The sequence below is a fragment of the Centruroides sculpturatus genome, unplaced genomic scaffold, assembly GCF_000671375.1.
Source record: "Centruroides sculpturatus isolate CEXI.00-Female unplaced genomic scaffold, Cexi_2.0 scaffold296, whole genome shotgun sequence".
In the NCBI taxonomy this organism is placed as follows: Eukaryota; Metazoa; Arthropoda; class Arachnida; order Scorpiones; family Buthidae; genus Centruroides; species Centruroides sculpturatus.
In genome coordinates, this window is record NW_019384990.1 from 254,035 (window position 1) to 276,523 (window position 22,489).

The window sequence follows — 22,489 nt, forward strand, 5'->3', positions numbered from 1 at the left end:
TTTTAAAATATTTTTAAATAATATTTATTTAAAATTTTAAAAGATTAAATTATATTATATAGTGTTACAGTATTAAAGGGATAGTGTACGCCGCCATCTGTTGGAGAAAGTATGCACTATAAGCTACTTCTATATTTGAGCTTTTGTAGGGAAAAATACTTATTAATTTCTTAGTAAAAATGTATGAACGATTTACTGGTAGCTTCACCGATTAAATATAGAAGACCTATTATTAAATATTCTAGAGGTTGTGTAGTCATAGGTTTAGAATGAGGTTCTTATCCGTAATTTCCATAAAAGTATGTAGCAATAAATGTTTATAAGTGAAGGCCACTCATGACATTATTTAATCTATTGTCAGTAAACATTTATTACTAATGTCATCACATATCCTGTTCGGTGTTTAAACGTTATTGAAGATATTTGTGGTACAGTCGAACCTCCGACAACGGCCATTTTTTAATGTTCCCGTCAGTGCCGTTGTCCAGAGGTTTAACTGTACTGTACTTCTATTATATTTTAAGAATATGAGACATTAACAAATAGAAATTAATTTATGTAAACACATTTATTTGTTTCTAAAAAACTAATATTTTTAGGCAATTTCTACAGACAAAAAAAAATTAATAATAAAACAAGTACGAAAAGAATCAAATATACAAGACAGAATGTCACAGTTTGTTTACAACTCGATAAGTACAATACATAACAATCCCAGCTGCTACCTTCACGCAATTTAAAACCAACAGGATGTAGCGTAACTTGTGTAAAGGAACTATTTAAATATTGAGCAATGGGCCGTGCTTCTAAAAAATTTAATAGATAAAAGAGGTGATAGGATATCTAAACGTTAGTTTAATAATTTTAACCCCAAGCTACCCCTGTAACTAAGCACAGATGGGCTAAGGGAAAGGACCTTATACTTAACTCACGAGACATATAAAGACTATGTGACCACTTCCTTGGCTTTTATGGCGTACATACGCCATGCCAACTTTTGGAATAACTGTCACATAATCTGCAACACGATATCCTACTTTGTGTCAACAAACAGTGAACTTACACGTGGTGTCCTTAACAAAAACAGGAGGAAGATAATAGGAAAAAGGTAGCTTTGTGTGTGTGTGTGTGTGTGTGTGTGGCATATACGAGGAAAAGGTACTAAGAGCTGCGTATCCCCCCTTCATGTTAGCGATTTGTACTTCTCTGTATCGATTTGTTACCGGGTATTTTTTAATACTGTTTATAAATAAATGCATCTGTACATAGGTCATGCTACTTCCTGAGGTTTTAATTCCTGTATCCTAAAAAAGGCACAGAAAACATGCGGCCAATTGCATTATACAACTCAATTTGAGCGTGAAATTAAGCTTATATAAAAAGGCACATTGCTCATTTACAAATTGGATGGTGCGATAAATGACAAAGAAAAATCATTGTTTTTTAAATAGTTAAATGCACATGAAAAATTACACTTTAAAAAAAATTTTCTTTGTTATTAATAACGTTATACCCATGTGCTGGCACCTCGTGAATTGGCAGTTCTAATGGGAACGAATGCTTGAGTCCAATGCTGAGGAGGGGGGAGATTATTGGCACAGCTGGGTGTCGAATTGACGAAGGATGTTTCTAGAGGGGTTCGAGTTGGAGGGGTTTTGGGACTTTTTTGTGCTTCGGTTTCTTCGCAGCAATCTTCTAGAATAGGTTGATACATGAGATCGTAACGTAGAGACGATCTGGCTTTTGAACCACGCTTAATGGGCACAGTCGAATGACCAGTTAAAATCGGTGGAGGAGTTCTAATCGGTGACGTCGGTAGAGATCGCGTGGCATTGATTTCGTTCTTGGGTTGAACTTTTAACCTCTCTGACGCGGATATTCTTGCACCGGGGCTGTCGTTATTGTTTCTGCTGGCTTGTAAGAGTAGCATCTTAAAATCGTACATACTGGTCGGTTTTGGAGGTCCTAAACGGTCATTGGCTAGACTTTTCCTATCACCGGAAGGTAGTGAAAACGATTTATAGTCCCCTATCCAGCTTCTCCTATCTCTTGGTATATTTAGTTGATTTCTAGGGCTAAGGAAACCAGTTTCGGCTAGGACACTTTTAGTTGAGGTGGTAGAATTGCAAGGAGAACTAGAACGAGAAGATAAGGAGGAGGACGATATATCCAAGTCTGTTTTTATGTTATGCTTCTTTTTCGAGTTGTGTATAGCTGCGAAAAGATCGGCAGTTGTCATCAAAGTCTTCCTCTCGACTCCATTTGTACTTGGAGAATTTTGAAATTTATTCGTAGGCGATTGTTTAGAAAAGGTGCACAAACCGGGTGAATCGCAGCGTGAACTAGGACTCAACCTGTCTATAGAGGAAGGACGATTTGGGCTCTGGTAACCATTAAAAGTCATCCTGATATTCGATTTAGCATAGGGTGAAGCTGTACCATTTGAAGTTCTTAATATGGATGGTGAAGATTGCTGCACATTTGAATGTGGTGATGTTGGAGATTGTGGTGAGCCGTTTCTGAAGGTTGTAGTCTTTGAAACGTCTCCATTATGCCTGTTATAAATGCTAGGTGATGATATACTCGTGCATATGTTTGGTTGTTTAATTCTCGAATTCACACCATTTTGCATTGGCCTATCTATAGGACAGAAGCTAACTTGTTTAGTTGGTGTTAAACCATTGTTAAAGGGTGTAGTAGGCGAAGTATTTTGTTTCGGAGTTCTAGAATATAAATTGGAGTATATATTGGACGAAGATAGAGAAGGAGCCGTTTTAGAGTGTGGAAACAAAAAGTTTGTTCTAAGAGAATTTCTAGAATTAGAAGAGTCCGTTGCTTGTGATGTGGGTTTGGGCACTCCACCATAAATGGACGATTGATAAGGCGAGTATGAAGCTATTGATCTCAAGCTATTTTGAACTGATATCGATGAAGGCACGTGATGTGCAGACTGATTTCTGTAACCATTAACTTGATCTGAATTTCTTTTTGTGGAATGTTGATTAGCGAACCTGGACAGTGGGGGCATTTCCGGAGGCACTGTTGGTAACTGACCATTAGGTGATGATGAACACTCCTCACTATCATTTATCGCATTTCGTGAAATTACAGATGTAGGTATGTAACCATTCATCGGTAATCTGGGTCCACATAATGTTCTCTTGTAACAGCTTTCATTCCTTTTTGGTTCCGATTGAGTTTGAACTGGGTTCATTAATGATTTAGTTCTCTGTTCGTGAACAGGAGATTTGATTCTAGCGGGTTGTTCTAATCTCATAAATGTTCCATTATGTGCAATTATAGGAGAAGACGATACGTTATGAGAATTTCGCATTGGTAATGTTGCAAATTTCTGTTCGGAAACTGGAGAGGGTGGAGATCTTAAAGGTTGACCATCGCGTCTTCTTCCTAAAGAATTTGACGAAAATATAACTCGACCATTAGGGTCTAACGTAACTCTCGCTACTGGTCTTTCAATAGCTTTTGGTATCAAACTACAAGATTTGGACTGGTTCTGTGGTTTATCTGAATTTGATAAAGAAACTCTTTTGATTGTCGATCTTCCTTCCTCCGTAAACACCGAAGAGATAGATAACCTGTTAGTTGCTTTCACCTGGTCGTTCTTTATCTGTTCGTTTTTAACTTGTTCGTTCTTTACTTCGCTTGCCTTAGGCTGTTCTGGATGCTCCGGAGAGAAGGATGTTACCAAACTTTGATTACGTTCGGTTATAGCTTCTTCCGGAGATCTGCTCCTTCGAAAGAACGATACAAACTTTGAGTTCTGGGGTGATTGATCCGAATACATGTTAAACTTCGGTGGGCTTTTCCCTCGTGTAGAATCAACCTGTTTGGGTTTGCTCGATTCGTCATCACTAGGCTCCGGAGACACCGCACACATGGAAGGATAACGACTTGAATTAATGGCTGTTTTCTTTCGTAACCTCTCTACGGTATCTCTGTCTGATGACTCTGATGTGGACGTGTCACCATTGTTTTGGCTCCCCGTACCATCACTACTAGAATCCCTCTTCACACTAGATATCCTTACAGGAGGTGGAGGTGGAATCTTCCTCTCCTCCCTGAAGCTGTCGGACTTAGAAGATCTGCCTATCGTGGCTCTGGAAAGTAGACTATTCACACTAACATTTCCAAGAGTACTAACGGAACTGTCAGAATCCCTCCTGGCACGACACTCGTGTTGAGGAGTTCTAGTTTTCAAACCACTATCCGTGTGCATAGACGTATAATAGCCATCGGTGTCGACGGAATAAACCGAAGAGCCTTCATCATCCATAATTGGTGGTGAAGATTCGTTTTGGCAATATCTCCTCCTCCTTATGTACGGCGATAGAACATGAGGAGTACTCGTGGAATCAGAAGGGCAATTATCAGGTGTGAGTGTACCCGATTGGCAATCCTGTTCAATCGACTGCAACCAGGAATGCGTGCTGTCCTCCCCAATTTTCGGTGACATGAGAGAAAGTGGACGCCTATCCGTTCTGCTAGCTCTACTACCTTCTTGGGATCTACTAAATTTCACAAAAAGATTATTTTAATTAAATTAAATATACGTTAATTAATTAATGTAAAAGAAATATTTACCTTGTATCTGTATCCTGAGGCGTGTAATCGGATAGCACAGAATCTTTACCCAGCGAACTTTGGGATGGACTGCATGCACCGTTAGAGGAGGAGGTAACCTGCTGTTGGTCCGAATCTACAGAAACTCGAGTGCTGCTGCTCGCGCTCCAATTACCACTAGACGATCTACCATCGTCGCCATTTTTCTTGCACTGCCTCAACTTTACCGCTACTGTCATAGCAGCTGATAGAGTAGATATTGGCAAAATGCTTCGCATCTTGCTTTTACTAGTGGACGGCGTTTTCTTTGTAGTGGAGCTTTCTGCTTTATCTTTAATAACTAAACTGTTCCTTTCGGATTTTTTGCTTGACTTAGAAGATTCTATGGAATCAAAGAGATTGACGCTATCACGGTTTCGTACTGATGCTGTTATTTTCGAAAGTACATTATTATTTTCCTCCTGGGGTGACTTTTTCTCACGTTTAATTAAAGAATTCCTTTTGTTGAATATTTTTCCGAACCAACCGACTTCGGTACACTCTTCTGTCTGACAAGAAGTGTCTACTAGAGCTTTGCTTGTCGTTTTCCTTAAGGCCTCTTCTAGTTCTTTACTCGTGCTTCCTGAGATTGTGTTTCTTCGTTTGTTTTTCTTTTGCTTTTTTCGTTTGATGAAAAAGTCGACCTTAAAAAAATAAATAAAACAAAATTACTTCCCTGAAAAATTGCGATAAAACAATAAACGAAAATTTCCCTGTCTACAATAAATTGTTTCTGTGTTATCTAATCGCTTAGTTCATAAACGTTTCATCTAATTAACCACTAATTAAAATTAGAATTAATTAAATTACATGAAAAATTAGATGGTATCAACACTGTCGCTGCTGTACGCGAGCCTTTAAATTTGTTCATAATATTCACTCTGTGTAAGTAATTAGCGCAGGATGTTTATAATTCCTTTCAATCATAACAATTCGCGGCTTGAAAGTGTACAGAAATAGAAATAATCGGCAGAGAAATTCAGTATCTGCACTTAAAACGATTTAAAAGAAACCGAAATGATTTTTTCTTATAACAAAAACACTTCAGCCATTTCTTTTTCTATTATTTAAATCTGTTTTTGTGTCTGTGTGTGTGTGTGTGTAATTGTCAAAACATAGTAGTACAATGCATCTTTGAAGCGTGCGAAGACACCTGGTCATCGTCTCTAGTGAAAAATATCAGGTTTTTAAAGCACTTCTCTACGATATGATGTCTTCAATACAATGCCCTCTTTATAATCCAACAATAAAGCACTCCTCGACACAAGAGAGAAAAAACCTCATCGTATAGAATTTTAAAAATAACCCCACACAGAAAAATGTAAGCAGTCTTCTGATTTCTGTTAACAGTTTAAAACTTTTTTTTTTGTTTTTTAAAAAATTACACATTTAAAATTTAAAAATCATCCTTTAAAATTAATTCTAACAATACANGTTCTAGTTACGCTGCTGATATGTATGCATTAATACATGCATTTAAACAATGTGAAAGAGGTCAGATAAAGCTTAAGCCAGTTACAAATGTGGACCTCTCTCCAAGAAGCATAAAAAAATTATAAATAAAATCGATAAAACAAATAATATTTGATTTTTATCAAAAGAAATTTTAACCTTTTATTAGATTGGTGTTATGTTTTTTTGTATTAAAGACACACAGGATGAAAGGCCAAGGATCAAATTCCTCTTTTGGCTCTCTCTATCATTGTAATTATTGTTATAATAATTATATGTATTAAATAAGTAAAAGTATATTTAATAATTTATTTAAATTCTTAAATAATAAGCTTTATAAACTCCTTGTAAGTCTCTTGTTTTAGTACATTAATAATACATAATCTCATTATAAAAATAATAGGATCCTCGTTTAATTCTCAGACAGAATGAGGGAAGATCTGAGTGAATTTTATTGAAGATGAAACATTATCCATGTTAATTAGAACTAAAACATTTAAAGAATAATAATATAAAGGAAGGAATATATTAATTATTTTCTTTAATTCTAATAATTAGAAAGGTAACGCTTGTTTTCAATTAATTTTACAATTTTCTTAACAAAACAATTAGTTTTTATTAATGAAAACATTCTGTAATGTACTTTAATTTAATTATTTTAATAATTAATATAATTTAGAAAATTAGTAAAAATAATAATTTCAATTAAGTGAAACTTTAATTTAAAAATAAAATTATATAATTTTAATTTTATTTTCTCGCTGTTATATTAATATAACACGGATGTTAGTGTGTGGAGGGGGAGCCGATTTTGTTCACTCAATTTGAATCTTAATAACTCCTGTGTATTTTGTTTAAAATTTCTGAAATTTTGCATGAAGATTTCAGTGTTAGAGAGAAATATTTCTACAAATTTTCAGGAAAATCGGAGTATTAGTTCGGGAGATATAGCCCGAAATAATTACATTTGTGACTAATTCAGACTTTTCATCCCTAATTTTTCGTGTACTTTTATGACTTTATTATATATTAGACAAGTTAGATATGGCCCAGGTCCCATCTGGCATATATCACTTCTAATAAAGTCATAAAGATATATGAATAAAATCAATATAACTAATAAAAACAAGTAATTTTCTCTACCCTTCATCAAGAGAGACTTTAATTTATATTATCTTACATCATATTTTTCTATAGAAAATTAAATTGAGGGCATCCCATTATATTTACTGTACACCAAGATGTACACATAACAGGTTCTCCTAATTTAATTTACTATAATAAAAGTTGTACAGGAGCTAAAATGACTTATCTGTTAGTAAACCTAATGAAAAAATATAGAAAATAACAATAGTTTCCAGCTTTAGAATTGTTATGTGTCTTTACCATCAGAGTTTAATAAAATAAATTTTTATGAGTTAAATTTCCTGTTAATAATAATAATTTTTACATGATAAATTAGGTTATATATCAGTAATGAAACTAGCCATATACCTGATTTAATATGCGTGTTTTTCCTGATTTAAACCATTAAAATGCATTAATTTTCCAAGCTTAAATGGAAAAATGTGTTTGGCATAAAGAACTAGGTCTATATTAATCAAAAAAATGTGACAAATTCAGTATGTCTGTCCTATTTTTATCGATGAGAATCGCAGGATTAATAGAGATTCTGGTGTGGCTATTCACCTGTGTACTACATTTACAGCTTTATTTTGCAATATTTAAACCTTTATAAGTATTTAAAAATGGTCTGATTGATTTTTTATTAACATCAATAATGGCTTTGTAGCAAACGATTCAATCAGTTCAAAGTCAGGGAGGCCTTACCCGTCATGAGACTGATTACATGAACATTAATCAGTACATGAGTTTATTTGCAAACAACTGCTTATGAACATTCCTGTCTATTGGTGTACTAATTGATGTATCAATACACAGTAATTCTTACTATTGTGTATTGGCGCACCAATTGGTTCATTAAGTATTGATACATTTTTCTCTACCCATTCATTACCTTCTTTGTCCTAAGACTTGAGCACAAAAAAGGTCCCAAAATTTAGTTTTTTATCTAAAAACACTAATTATTAAAATAAAGAAAGTAAACTAAAAAGCATTGTATAGGGCTCCTACTTTCTTGAGGCTCAGAGCAATTTGATTCATTTATTTCCCTCAGGGAGACCCTGCAGTTTTATGAAAAAAAGACTGAATTTGAGGGCCACTGTGTCCGCATCTCAAGACAGTAATTAATGATAACAGTATTATAACAAAAGAAGGGCCCAGGAAACCCGGGTCCCTTATCTTTAAAAATAAGCAAACATCTAAAAGTTTATTGTTCGTCCATAACGTTAGTAGTGTAGAGATGTGGGTTTGCACGTTCTATTTCAGGTCCCCATAATAAAAATTAGGGGTTCGAATTTGTGAATCTGATCCATTTACTACGAAAATTTTATCAGGGTGTTTTTCATAAAGGATTTATATAATTCTTATTATTAATAATTAAATTATATATGTGAGTGTTTATATATGTTTTATAATAATATTGTGATATAAAATGCCACTTACGTAATAATTTCCCAACATCCTGACAATGAATTTCTGAAATAAAATAAACAAATAAGTTTTAATATAAAAAATTACATATATANTGTGTAAAGGAACTATTTAAATATTGAGCAATGGGCCGTGCTTCTAAAAAATTTAATAGATAAAAGAGGTGATAGGATATCTAAACGTTAGTTTAATAATTTTAACCCCAAGCTACCCCTGTAACTAAGCACAGATGGGCTAAGGGAAAGGACCTTATACTTAACTCACGAGACATATAAAGACTATGTGACCACTTCCTTGGCTTTTATGGCGTACATACGCCATGCCAACTTTTGGAATAACTGTCACATAATCTGCAACACGATATCCTACTTTGTGTCAACAAACAGTGAACTTACACGTGGTGTCCTTAACAAAAACAGGAGGAAGATAATAGGAAAAAGGTAGCTTTGTGTGTGTGTGTGTGTGTGTGTGTGGCATATACGAGGAAAAGGTACTAAGAGCTGCGTATCCCCCCTTCATGTTAGCGATTTGTACTTCTCTGTATCGATTTGTTACCGGGTATTTTTTAATACTGTTTATAAATAAATGCATCTGTACATAGGTCATGCTACTTCCTGAGGTTTTAATTCCTGTATCCTAAAAAAGGCACAGAAAACATGCGGCCAATTGGATTATACAACTCAATTTGAGCGTGAAATTAAGCTTATATAAAAAGGCACATTGCTCATTTACAAATTGGGTGGTGCGATAAATGACAAAGAAAAATCATTGTTTTTTAAATAGTTAAATGCACATGAAAAATTACACTTTAAAAAAAATTTTCTTTGTTATTAATAACGTTATACCCATGTGCTGGCACCTCGTGAATTGGCAGTTCTAATGGGAACGAATGCTTGAGTCCAATGCTGAGGAGGGGGGAGATTATTGGCACAGCTGGGTGTCGAATTGACGAAGGATGTTTCTAGAGGGGTTCGAGTTGGAGGGGTTTTGGGACTTTTTTGTGCTTCGGTTTCTTCGCAGCAATCTTCTAGAATAGGTTGATACATGAGATCGTAACGTAGAGACGATCTGGCTTTTGAACCACGCTTAATGGGCACAGTCGAATGACCAGTTAAAATCGGTGGAGGAGTTCTAATCGGTGACGTCGGTAGAGATCGCGTGGCATTGATTTCGTTCTTGGGTTGAACTTTTAACCTCTCTGACGCGGATATTCTTGCACCGGGGCTGTCGTTATTGTTTCTGCTGGCTTGTAAGAGTAGCATCTTAAAATCGTACATACTGGTCGGTTTTGGAGGTCCTAAACGGTCATTGGCTAGACTTTTCCTATCACCGGAAGGTAGTGAAAACGATTTATAGTCCCCTATCCAGCTTCTCCTATCTCTTGGTATATTTAGTTGATTTCTAGGGCTAAGGAAACCAGTTTCGGCTAGGACACTTTTAGTTGAGGTGGTAGAATTGCAAGGAGAACTAGAACGAGAAGATAAGGAGGAGGACGATATATCCAAGTCTGTTTTTATGTTATGCTTCTTTTTCGAGTTGTGTATAGCTGCGAAAAGATCGGCAGTTGTCATCAAAGTCTTCCTCTCGACTCCATTTGTACTTGGAGAATTTTGAAATTTATTCGTAGGCGATTGTTTAGAAAAGGTGCACAAACCGGGTGAATCGCAGCGTGAACTAGGACTCAACCTGTCTATAGAGGAAGGACGATTTGGGCTCTGGTAACCATTAAAAGTCATCCTGATATTCGATTTAGCATAGGGTGAAGCTGTACCATTTGAAGTTCTTAATATGGATGGTGAAGATTGCTGCACATTTGAATGTGGTGATGTTGGAGATTGTGGTGAGCCGTTTCTGAAGGTTGTAGTCTTTGAAACGTCTCCATTATGCCTGTTATAAATGCTAGGTGATGATATACTCGTGCATATGTTTGGTTGTTTAATTCTCGAATTCACACCATTTTGCATTGGCCTATCTATAGGACAGAAGCTAACTTGTTTAGTTGGTGTTAAACCATTGTTAAAGGGTGTAGTAGGCGAAGTATTTTGTTTCGGAGTTCTAGAATATAAATTGGAGTATATATTGGACGAAGATAGAGAAGGAGCCGTTTTAGAGTGTGGAAACAAAAAGTTTGTTCTAAGAGAATTTCTAGAATTAGAAGAGTCCGTTGCTTGTGATGTGGGTTTGGGCACTCCACCATAAATGGACGATTGATAAGGCGAGTATGAAGCTATTGATCTCAAGCTATTTTGAACTGATATCGATGAAGGCACGTGATGTGCAGACTGATTTCTGTAACCATTAACTTGATCTGAATTTCTTTTTGTGGAATGTTGATTAGCGAACCTGGACAGTGGGGGCATTTCCGGAGGCACTGTTGGTAACTGACCATTAGGTGATGATGAACACTCCTCACTATCATTTATCGCATTTCGTGAAATTACAGATGTAGGTATGTAACCATTCATCGGTAATCTGGGTCCACATAATGTTCTCTTGTAACAGCTTTCATTCCTTTTTGGTTCCGATTGAGTTTGAACTGGGTTCATTAATGATTTAGTTCTCTGTTCGTGAACAGGAGATTTGATTCTAGCGGGTTGTTCTAATCTCATAAATGTTCCATTATGTGCAATTATAGGAGAAGACGATACGTTATGAGAATTTCGCATTGGTAATGTTGCAAATTTCTGTTCGGAAACTGGAGAGGGTGGAGATCTTAAAGGTTGACCATCGCGTCTTCTTCCTAAAGAATTTGACGAAAATATAACTCGACCATTAGGGTCTAACGTAACTCTCGCTACTGGTCTTTCAATAGCTTTTGGTATCAAACTACAAGATTTGGACTGGTTCTGTGGTTTATCTGAATTTGATAAAGAAACTCTTTTGATTGTCGATCTTCCTTCCTCCGTAAACACCGAAGAGATAGATAACCTGTTAGTTGCTTTCACCTGGTCGTTCTTTATCTGTTCGTTTTTAACTTGTTCGTTCTTTACTTCGCTTGCCTTAGGCTGTTCTGGATGCTCCGGAGAGAAGGATGTTACCAAACTTTGATTACGTTCGGTTATAGCTTCTTCCGGAGATCTGCTCCTTCGAAAGAACGATACAAACTTTGAGTTCTGGGGTGATTGATCCGAATACATGTTAAACTTCGGTGGGCTTTTCCCTCGTGTAGAATCAACCTGTTTGGGTTTGCTCGATTCGTCATCACTAGGCTCCGGAGACACCGCACACATGGAAGGATAACGACTTGAATTAATGGCTGTTTTCTTTCGTAACCTCTCTACGGTATCTCTGTCTGATGACTCTGATGTGGACGTGTCACCATTGTTTTGGCTCCCCGTACCATCACTACTAGAATCCCTCTTCACACTAGATATCCTTACAGGAGGTGGAGGTGGAATCTTCCTCTCCTCCCTGAAGCTGTCGGACTTAGAAGATCTGCCTATCGTGGCTCTGGAAAGTAGACTATTCACACTAACATTTCCAAGAGTACTAACGGAACTGTCAGAATCCCTCCTGGCACGACACTCGTGTTGAGGAGTTCTAGTTTTCAAACCACTATCCGTGTGCATAGACGTATAATAGCCATCGGTGTCGACGGAATAAACCGAAGAGCCTTCATCATCCATAATTGGTGGTGAAGATTCGTTTTGGCAATATCTCCTCCTCCTTATATACGGCGATAGAACATGAGGAGTACTCGTGGAATCAGAAGGGCAATTATCAGGTGTGAGTGTACCCGATTGGCAATCCTGTTCAATCGACTGCAACCAGGAATGCGTGCTGTCCTCCCCAATTTTCGGTGACATGAGAGAAAGTGGACGCCTATCCGTTCTGCTAGCTCTACTACCTTCTTGGGATCTACTAAATTTCACAAAAAGATTATTTTAATTAAATTAAATATACGTTAATTAATTAATGTAAAAGAAATATTTACCTTGTATCTGTATCCTGAGGCGTGTAATCGGATAGCACAGAATCTTTACCCAGCGAACTTTGGGATGGACTGCATGCACCGTTAGAGGAGGAGGTAACCTGCTGTTGGTCCGAATCTACAGAAACTCGAGTGCTGCTGCTCGCGCTCCAATTACCACTAGACGATCTACCATCGTCGCCATTTTTCTTGCACTGCCTCAACTTTACCGCTACTGTCATAGCAGCTGATAGAGTAGATATTGGCAAAATGCTTCGCATCTTGCTTTTACTAGTGGACGGCGTTTTCTTTGTAGTGGAGCTTTCTGCTTTATCTTTAATAACTAAACTGTTCCTTTCGGATTTTTTGCTTGACTTAGAAGATTCTATGGAATCAAAGAGATTGACGCTATCACGGTTTCGTACTGATGCTGTTATTTTCGAAAGTACATTATTATTTTCCTCCTGGGGTGACTTTTTCTCACGTTTAATTAAAGAATTCCTTTTGTTGAATATTTTTCCGAACCAACCGACTTCGGTACACTCTTCTGTCTGACAAGAAGTGTCTACTAGAGCTTTGCTTGTCGTTTTCCTTAAGGCCTCTTCTAGTTCTTTACTCGTGCTTCCTGAGATTGTGTTTCTTCGTTTGTTTTTCTTTTGCTTTTTTCGTTTGATGAAAAAGTCGACCTTAAAAAAATAAATAAAACAAAATTACTTCCCTGAAAAATTGCGATAAAACAATAAACGAAAATTTCCCTGTCTACAATAAATTGTTTCTGTGTTATCTAATCGCTTAGTTCATAAACGTTTCATCTAATTAACCACTAATTAAAATTAGAATTAATTAAATTACATGAAAAATTAGATGGTATCAACACTGTCGCTGCTGTACGCGAGCCTTTAAATTTGTTCATAATATTCACTCTGTGTAAGTAATTAGCGCAGGATGTTTATAATTCCTTTCAATCATAACAATTCGCGGCTTGAAAGTGTACAGAAATAGAAATAATCGGCAGAGAAATTCAGTATCTGCACTTAAAACGATTTAAAAGAAACCGAAATGATTTTTTCTTATAACAAAAACACTTCAGCCATTTCTTTTTCTATTATTTAAATCTGTTTTTGTGTCTGTGTGTGTGTGTGTGTAATTGTCAAAACATAGTAGTACAATGCATCTTTGAAGCGTGCGAAGACACCTGGTCATCGTCTCTAGTGAAAAATATCAGGTTTTTAAAGCACTTCTCTACGATATGATGTCTTCAATACAATGCCCTCTTTATAATCCAACAATAAAGCACTCCTCGACACAAGAGAGAAAAAACCTCATCGTATAGAATTTTAAAAATAACCCCACACAGAAAAATGTAAGCAGTCTTCTGATTTCTGTTAACAGTTTAAAACTTTTTTTTTTTTGTTTTTTAAAAAATTACACATTTAAAATTTAAAAATCATCCTTTAAAATTAATTCTAACAATACAAATAATAGGAATAAATATAAATGTAACAGTAAAAAAAAAATCATTACTATTAAACTAGCATTTTTATCTTCATGGGTGTGGCGGATTCGGATCAATACATAATTACGTTAACGTTTAAACATTTTTACAAGCAATCATATTGTTATAAAAACCTACTTGTAAACTACTTACGTGTAGTAAAGAGCGTCTAAGACTTGACATCCTCTGGAAACTGTTCCCTGTTATATCAATGGGTACAACCGTTGATGGATATTCCAGCGACATGGCGAGAGTCCGTTCCTCTGGAGATGGTAAACGAGTCAAATCTGCTATAATGTCACGAGATGGAGCCACGGTCTGACACGGTCCTGAACACTCGTTCTTCAAAAATGTTATTTCCAGTTCATCCCAATCACGTGCCAATGCGAAACTTGCGGGCTTCAAAGAATAATAACAAAAGCATTTACCATAATTGAAAAGTTTGACGTTAGTAAATTTAAAAGTTTCAATTTCCTTTTTAACCGTTATAATCTAATCACGTGGAAAGTTTAATTTCATTGTTAAAACTTCGACCGAACACTTGAAACTGATTACAATTAAGTTAAATCACTCGCTGATTGAAATCGATCGATTAAATCGCTTTAATTACTCACGCGAAATCAGCGTGATTGTTAAGTGATTAATTAAATCACAGAATTGTTAAATGTGATTAAATTAATCGAATTCGTTTGCCGATTTAAAGGAAAGCGTTTAAAATTAACTTAGAAAAACTCATTGAATCAGGAAAAATAAGTTTAACTGGATTGATAGAAGCCTTGTTGTTTGCTTTCTGATCTCGAACCTATCCACGAATTGATCGAAGGAGGGAAGAGGGGAAAAAGGAAAGGAAAAAAAATCATTATGATCGATCGAAACAGGAATCATTAGGATTAATAATTGATCGGTAGATTTGTTAAACTCATTAGAACATAACAGACTAATTACGGGAATTTAACCTCCCACGTCGCTTCACTGATTTATGTTTTTACAATAAATGAATAGCCGCAATCATTCGTTAAATTACATAAAATTACTCATTGTTTGGCTTAACAGTTAATGTATAAATTGTAGATTTTCTAGATACGAAGAAACTTTTAATTAGAAGCAACTCGCTCGTTTACACAGCTAACTTCATGTGGTGTATATTCACACAAGGCCCCACGTTTAAGGAAGATTAAGGGAGTCCCACGCTTGAATTAATACTTAGCCATCGGCATCTCGAAAAGGCCTCCCTTCATTTTGTACTGGGCCTCACAAAATCGGTAATTTTTTAACCGAGCATGTATGTAAGTACGTGTTTTACAACCATTGTAAAAACTTTATTGGGGTAACATAATCTTTAAAGAAAGTTTTAAAAAAGTGTTACGGTACCTTCGTGATTCAACTTCAAATCGATTAACCACTTTAAAAAAAAACAGGGGGATGTAACAACCCTCAATCAATAACCTTTATGCAGATTAAGGTAGAGCAATAAAACTTGATTCTAATAATTTTCTTTGCTGACTCTGTGATTTTTTTCCCCTTCTCCTTAAGTATCTAAACTACTTATTTTCAATTTTACCTATTAATTCTTATAAAATAGTTGGTCCGTGCGTGTGCAGGAATGACCCACATTATCAATTCTTCTTACCAGGCAAACAAGATTAAATACCATAAATTAAATTCATGCAAATTTAATTCGTTCTTATAAGATAGATTATCTCTTCAGGCGTGTATGATAAAAGATAAAAATACATATATATATATTTTATGATTATAATCTATGATAAAAGCGGGTAATTTTCTTTATGGATCAAGGGGGAAGATATATTCAAAATTTAAGTAAAATGAATGACTTGAAGGCTTTAATTTATTCGATTTTTTTTCGAGATAAAAGCGGATTAATGGCATCATCAACTAAGATCTACCAGCTTTATATATTATTCTATAGAAAAATCATTTAAGTGAACATCGTAAAGACCTATCTATAAGAGACTACTGTATCTACACTCTTCTAAAGAGAATTTAATTAGGGACTTAACGATATTTTGAGAAGACAGAACCTGGGTCGTTACCGCATTCTGTTCGAAAGTTTGGCCACTAAAAGTTGGAATTCTGTACTTCTAACTTCATGGAATTCGGCATGCTTCTCTCTCTCTCATACCGAATATAGATCGGGGGAAAAGTGATCTATAAATTTCTACAGATGAATAAGTTACAGTGTTTTTCATCCCGACATCCACCAAAATTGGATTCATGCTATCGTAATTTAAGCAGAGTAAGGTAATATAAAATATTGAAAATTCCAATATCCTTTGTTTGTTAAGGTTTTTGAACGGTTACCCCCTTCGAGCAAGAGCAGTTGTAGTTAACAATAGCCTAAGGAATGCCCATTCTATACACAAAGACGTCGATTTTTAAGTAAAAATATATGCAAAGTAGACGTGTTTCTAGTTAAGTTTTGGTGGGGTCTGATATCTATATTATGATTTAAATAAATGAATAAATAATTAAACTATAAACTTACCCTTCTCGTTTCGATGTCTAAGTTTTTATTTTTCTTCGATGTCTCTTCTAAAACCGGTGTCCTTGCAAATATTTTGGAACCTCGCACTCCATCGGTTCTGAATTTATCAATGGCTCTGATCAGAGGTAAAGGAGTCGCTGCTGCTTTATCGTACAAGTGTTTCACGTACACAGGACGGTCGGAGGATACAATAAGGTCTGTTTCCTGGACGTACGTGGTGATATAGTGGTCCTTTACCTGACAATACCAATCGATATCGCCGGCAGCTGGAAAGAGAAGGAGTAGGAATTATATCCTGTACTCATGCATGTTCATGCATGTTTGACATAATCAACGATTATCGCGGGTGATTCCGTCCGCATCGATTCACTCCAAATTGATCACGTGACCTCAACTTCTTACATTTATATAAAATTTTATTACTTTTATTTTCCAAGGTTTATTTTTTTTATTTCTTTTCTTAAGTGCGCTAACCTACAGACGGCCTTTGAAAATATTTTGATGAATTGAATTAATTTATTACTTAAAACGTTTATCGAAATGTGTCTTTCTACAAAAACAAGTTTATTTTCTTCCGAAAATTGTCACCTCCACCCATGGTGAGTCAGAGGTAGCTCGAGGGGTGGGTTCGCGAACAGGAATTTCAAGAAGGGAGCCGAGGTTGCCACCATAGAATAATAATTTATTCCGTGTCGTGACCCTCAAGGAAAGGAAGATTTTTCTTTAAAAAAAAATATATACCGTTTATTCTATTTACATTCACTTAACATAAATTATTTGCGATGTAAAAATCACAAAAATTACTTCATTTTTTTTCAATTCCCACCGCTTCAAACCTCACAAAACGATGTAAAAGTGAGAATTACAACCTCCCTTTTGTATCAAACTGAGAAATTTAAGAACCAAGCACACCTTTCTGGGTTCCCCCTATAATTTTTGTAGTACACAACCTCCCTGATTCACTGAATATACAAAAGTTAAATAAAATATTCTTTAGCTTAGAGCTAAATTATATTATTCAAAATACAAATAATAATCGAATGCATTGTTCTTTTAATGCTTTCCGTAAAGCATTGTAAAAAGCCGACAGCGAAACACATGCCTAACAATAAATAATTTAGAAAAGCAATAATAACTGATTTGTGAGCGTGGCATGTGATGCTGTCCTGTATTTTATATAGAAAAAACAGACAGGAGAAGAAAAAAATACTACAAGGCAACATCTGCTGAACTTTTTGTTAAGTGAGATCTATCTAAAGGTTGCCCAATTTTTCTTTATAAAGTTTCTCTCCCCCATTCGTTTATGTCCTTTTAATTGTTTGACAAAAAGGAGAAACCACCTGCCATTAAAGGCAACGCCTTCTGCTTCTTAACAATTTTTTAGGTAATTTACCTGAAGACACGTTTCTATTAAATTGAATAAGTTAAAAAGCACTCAACCACACACAAATCCGACTTAAATTTAGCTTTTGATAAACATAATTTACACATTTATTAATATTTATAAACTTATTATTGATCTGTGGATCTTTTTTTCTCACATAATTCTTTATGAATGAATGCAGAATTGATTAAAATTGTTTGCTGAAATACAAAAAAAAATCCACTCTCGTCCATTCAAATATTCACAGCCAGTCACGAGAATTAAAATCACGCGGATGTGAACACTATACAAAGACCACCCCTTCGTAATAACAGTTCAAATAACAATCCAAAAGCAATCACGTTTGAAAAACAAAACAAAGAATATCACTCTTTCAACGTAAATCCAACAATATATGTTAATTTTATTGCTGGATATACTTTATAATAATAATAATAATAACAGTATAAATAACCCTATTAATGTCCCAAAATTATTATTCCTGTTAGAAAGTACAAGCAAACAAGATTAATTAATTACATCAGTATAGCTTACAATCTCTAAAAATTATACGAAAAATAAAAGAAATTAATTATTAAAATTCATACATTGCTTGAATATACTTTCAAGCAATAACAATAATCTTTAAACGACATCAAACAATGCCATTTATATCTGTTAATTGAATAATTTCATTATTATTAAATGTATTTCTAGCAATACAATTTAATTGTATTGTTGAAAAGTACATAATTATGTGAAATTGATGTAATTAATTTTTGTAAATTTCAACAATTAATTTAATCGAAATATACAATTTATAATTTTTGTTCATTTCACGTAAATTTTAATCGATTTCAATGAAATTTACAAATATTAATTACATTGTTTAAATGTACTTTCCAGCAAGAATAACCTTGAAACAGTATCTCCAGCAATACCATTAAATTTACAATAAATTATTTTTTTAAATTTTTATCGCGCTTACATCGAATTAAAATTTCATTACGCTTGCGTTTTTTAAAGTATTAATCTCGTGTAAATATTAAGAAATTAATTCATCACCTTACGTAAATAATATCTGTATTTTAAACTTTAGATTATAAGGTTATAGTCCATCGAAATTATATCTAGAAAACATTTTTATAACACTTAAAAATGTAAGGAAAACAATACGAAAATTGTCGTGGGGTGTTTAAACCGTCCTTGAACTACTAGAGACTTTAAATATATTTCTTAAAAGTAGCAACAGATGAGGGGGGATTAGTTTATAACAGTTTAAATTATATCTGATGATATCAATTTCACGTTTGGACGCTTACCAAGGGGGGTTGTTTAGAAATTTTCACCATCCTTTTGTAATTCTACGCGTTGAAATGTTTATTTATTCAACGCCCGAATTGCAAGGAACCGCTTAAAATAAATAATAGGTCAAACCCAAATGACTCGGTAGATGGCGCTAGCCTGTTTATTACTACAGTAACAAGAAATTTATAAGGGCAATTTATAGGTAATAACCAATCGATCGGCAACGTTTACGATAGATGAATCATCGATCGATTAATCGTGTTGCAGGTGATTGCAGGATATCGTTGCTTGTCTCTCCATCAACAAAACGAATATATATATATATATATATATATTATACGCCATATTTATTATCTTATACATTAATAATCCTGAAGATAAGCATTGCTCTAAAGTAAAATCAATTCGGTGTAAGTTCTGGATTTTGGAATGTGTTCGCTCGCCCCCTTCCTTTTTTTTAGAGGCTCCAGATGTGCATATCCAACAGTAAATCAGCATAATCAGTATAATAAAGTGGTATCACGTCCAACCCTTATCATTATCATAACGATAAAAATTCCGTTAACAATATCAGCCATAATTGAGTCTACTCGTTAACGGTGACACAAAAAAAGCAAATTGAGTAACTTCTACTTTTTAATAAGACCAAACAAATACACCTGGATGGTGGGTTATAAGACGTATCTTATCCTCCAGGTATAAATTCTTAAAGTTAAATGCCTCGGTAGGAAGAAGAGGAAGAGAGGGGAAGAAAAAAAAACACTTGGTATAGTAAGAGGCTATGGGCCACAGCGGTAGCTAGATGAAAGGGACCGCTATTGAGCTCCAGGGCCCAATGACAAGATGCGAGTTGTTTCGCGAGAGAAACCTGTTTATTCCCCTTCGGTCTCAGGGCTGGTGTTGTTAATTCAGGATAAAATTTCGCCCCAGTGTGATTTTTCTAAAGGGTAATGCACTCGGCCCTTTCAACGCAGGTTGGAAGTGTAACAGGTTAGTATAATACTTTTGTTATTTTGAGGTAGATCCAGACACCCGTGAGGAAGTACAGAGTTGGGGGAGCTTCGTAAAGGACGTGTCAAGCTGCTGATAATGGAGCTATAGTTTAAAATAAAAAAAGAACCTTCTCCTGTTTTATTTTTACTAAAAATTAAGTTGTAGGATGCTCAAAACTTCAATTTAACGGCTTATTGATTGTATATTCGAGCATTTGTGAGAATATCAGACATTCTGACAGCTCGTACGTACACCTAAACGTCTTTCGATCTTTGATTTTTACTCAATTTCCGCTCTTAAAGCGAAACGTTTTATGGCATTTGAGAAAATGCGACAGAAGATTGATCGCCTACTAAAACATTAAGGAAGTCAGTAATCCTGCTAAATTAATGCAGAAGATTCCTTTAATTTAAGTAATTACAGCCATTCGTAGATAACAAGATTTTCATCTTAATTAAACCTAGAAAAGGCTACAAAAAAAAGGGCATCCCATTTATATCAGTCCCTTAATCTCATATAAATTAATGATTCAAGTTCGAGTTGAGGCCGCATTATTTTATCATAGAGAAGGTGTGGTCTTCGCATGTATTTTCGAGAGGTGTGCCTCTAAGATTTGTTACGTGTACAAGAGAAACTCCCCCCCTCCAGTTTCCAATATCCGAATCCCATAGAATGAATCTGACAGGCATCTAGATGAATTGCTCCTCATCCGGAGAAGGGGGATGAGGATGGAGATTCAGAATTTTTCTTTTAATTTTAACTGCATTTTTCTTAGTAATAATAGTAATAGCTTACACGTTTTGCTATTAAGAAGTGGTGATTTCTGTATGATTAATGTTTACGTGTGTCGTGAGAACAGGAGAGGTCCTCCATCTTCAATGGTATCAGCAAAGTTAAGTCGTGGTGACCTTCTGCACTCGACAGTAAATCATACAGAGCATTCAACAGATGGCCACCCTTTCGTTGCTCTCTTAAGCGTTTGAGAGAGTGTTTATGAAAGTTTTTATTCTGCTCGAGTATCGACAATTGTTATAGTTGCTGAAGTAAAGTAAACTCACGAGATTCTCACAAAAGGGAAGAGAGGAGACGAATGATAAAAGAAGAGAATGCCTCTTAAGAGAGAGAGAGAGAGAGAGCTTCTAACACTGGAGTGTGTTAAAATAAATAATTTTTCTGTATATAAATGATATTTTCGGTTATATAAAGGGAGAAAACACAATATAAAACGTCTCGTGTCTCGAGGTTATATCTCGTGAGGGTATGTTGTGTTTCTATCTACTTTTTGAACGTAGATAATAGGATTTAGTTGTCTAAATTTAATTTAAAGTATTATTTTGTATTAATTAATGAAAAATCGCGTGTTTTATGCTTTATAAAAGTCCTCCATGCAGAAAAATTCCGTCATCCACCTCTTCAGCATCATCACCATTAAATTCTATGCACGTTTTTGCTCTTATTAATTTAAGGAGGATGATGATGCTGAAGAGTTCAACGATGCAAAAAACTCCATCGTCCGGCTCTTCAGCATCATCACCAATTTAGCTCTTATTAATTTATTATAAACGAACAAGAGCTAAAATGTGCGTGCCCTATATGTAACACGATCCCTTAATTAGGTCACGCATTATGTTTACATACTTTAATGAGCATATGGTACATAGAATAACGGATATCATACCCTAATTTCTAAATTAATAAGCACATTTTTTCATAAATACCTTCCTAAAGCGGACTTTCTAGACGAAGTGCTGCATATTTTCACATTAACGGTGAGGGGTCAAACTCAGGGAGTAGATTAATAACAAGCTGCACTTATTCAAGAAGAAATCGTGCTGCAAAACTTCAATTTTTCACAGTCAAGCCTTAGGATAGATCAATCATAAGTTCGTCAAACGTAGAAAATCGTAAGAAGACGTGACGTACAAGAAACATTTTACTAGGATCCTCATCGATACCAGCTGTCACATGGTCAAATAAATGGTGCTATAACTTAAAAAACCATCTGAACCACCCGAAAACATGGAAAGAATCCATAAATATATTTAGTTTTTCAAATAAATTTACAGAAAACATTCGCCTTAACCTCTTCTAAATGCTAAAAAAATAATGGCGTTTAAGTTACACCAGCCAATTGTTCGTGTGTATCCTGTTGTTAATGTGCAATATGACGCATTAACGCCGTGTAAACAATGGAAAAATCTACGAAATTGTTAGAGAATGACCCCTTTTTTTTCGTATCTAGAAAATTCCCAGACTATAATAAAAATAGATTTTCTTTTTTTAGGAATG

At 35.1% G+C, this 22,489-nt stretch overlaps 1 protein-coding gene across 1 annotated transcript in view; it reads right to left on the reverse strand.

The window, feature by feature from the left end:
• Window positions 1–1,499: 1,499 nt before the first annotated feature.
• LOC111633015 overlaps window positions 1,500–22,489 on the reverse strand; it is a 56,311-nt gene continuing 35,321 nt past the window's right edge. The window contains exons 2-7 of the mRNA XM_023377538.1: window positions 16,537–16,802; window positions 14,184–14,429; window positions 12,560–13,221; window positions 9,468–12,486; window positions 4,603–5,264; window positions 1,500–4,529 (exon numbers count right to left, since the gene is read on the reverse strand). Of these exons, the coding sequence (XP_023233306.1) occupies window positions 1,508–4,529; window positions 4,603–5,264; window positions 9,468–12,486; window positions 12,560–13,221; window positions 14,184–14,429; window positions 16,537–16,802 (7,877 nt within the window). The 3' untranslated portion in view covers window positions 1,500–1,507. The remainder of the gene's footprint in view (window positions 4,530–4,602; window positions 5,265–9,467; window positions 12,487–12,559; window positions 13,222–14,183; window positions 14,430–16,536; window positions 16,803–22,489) is intronic.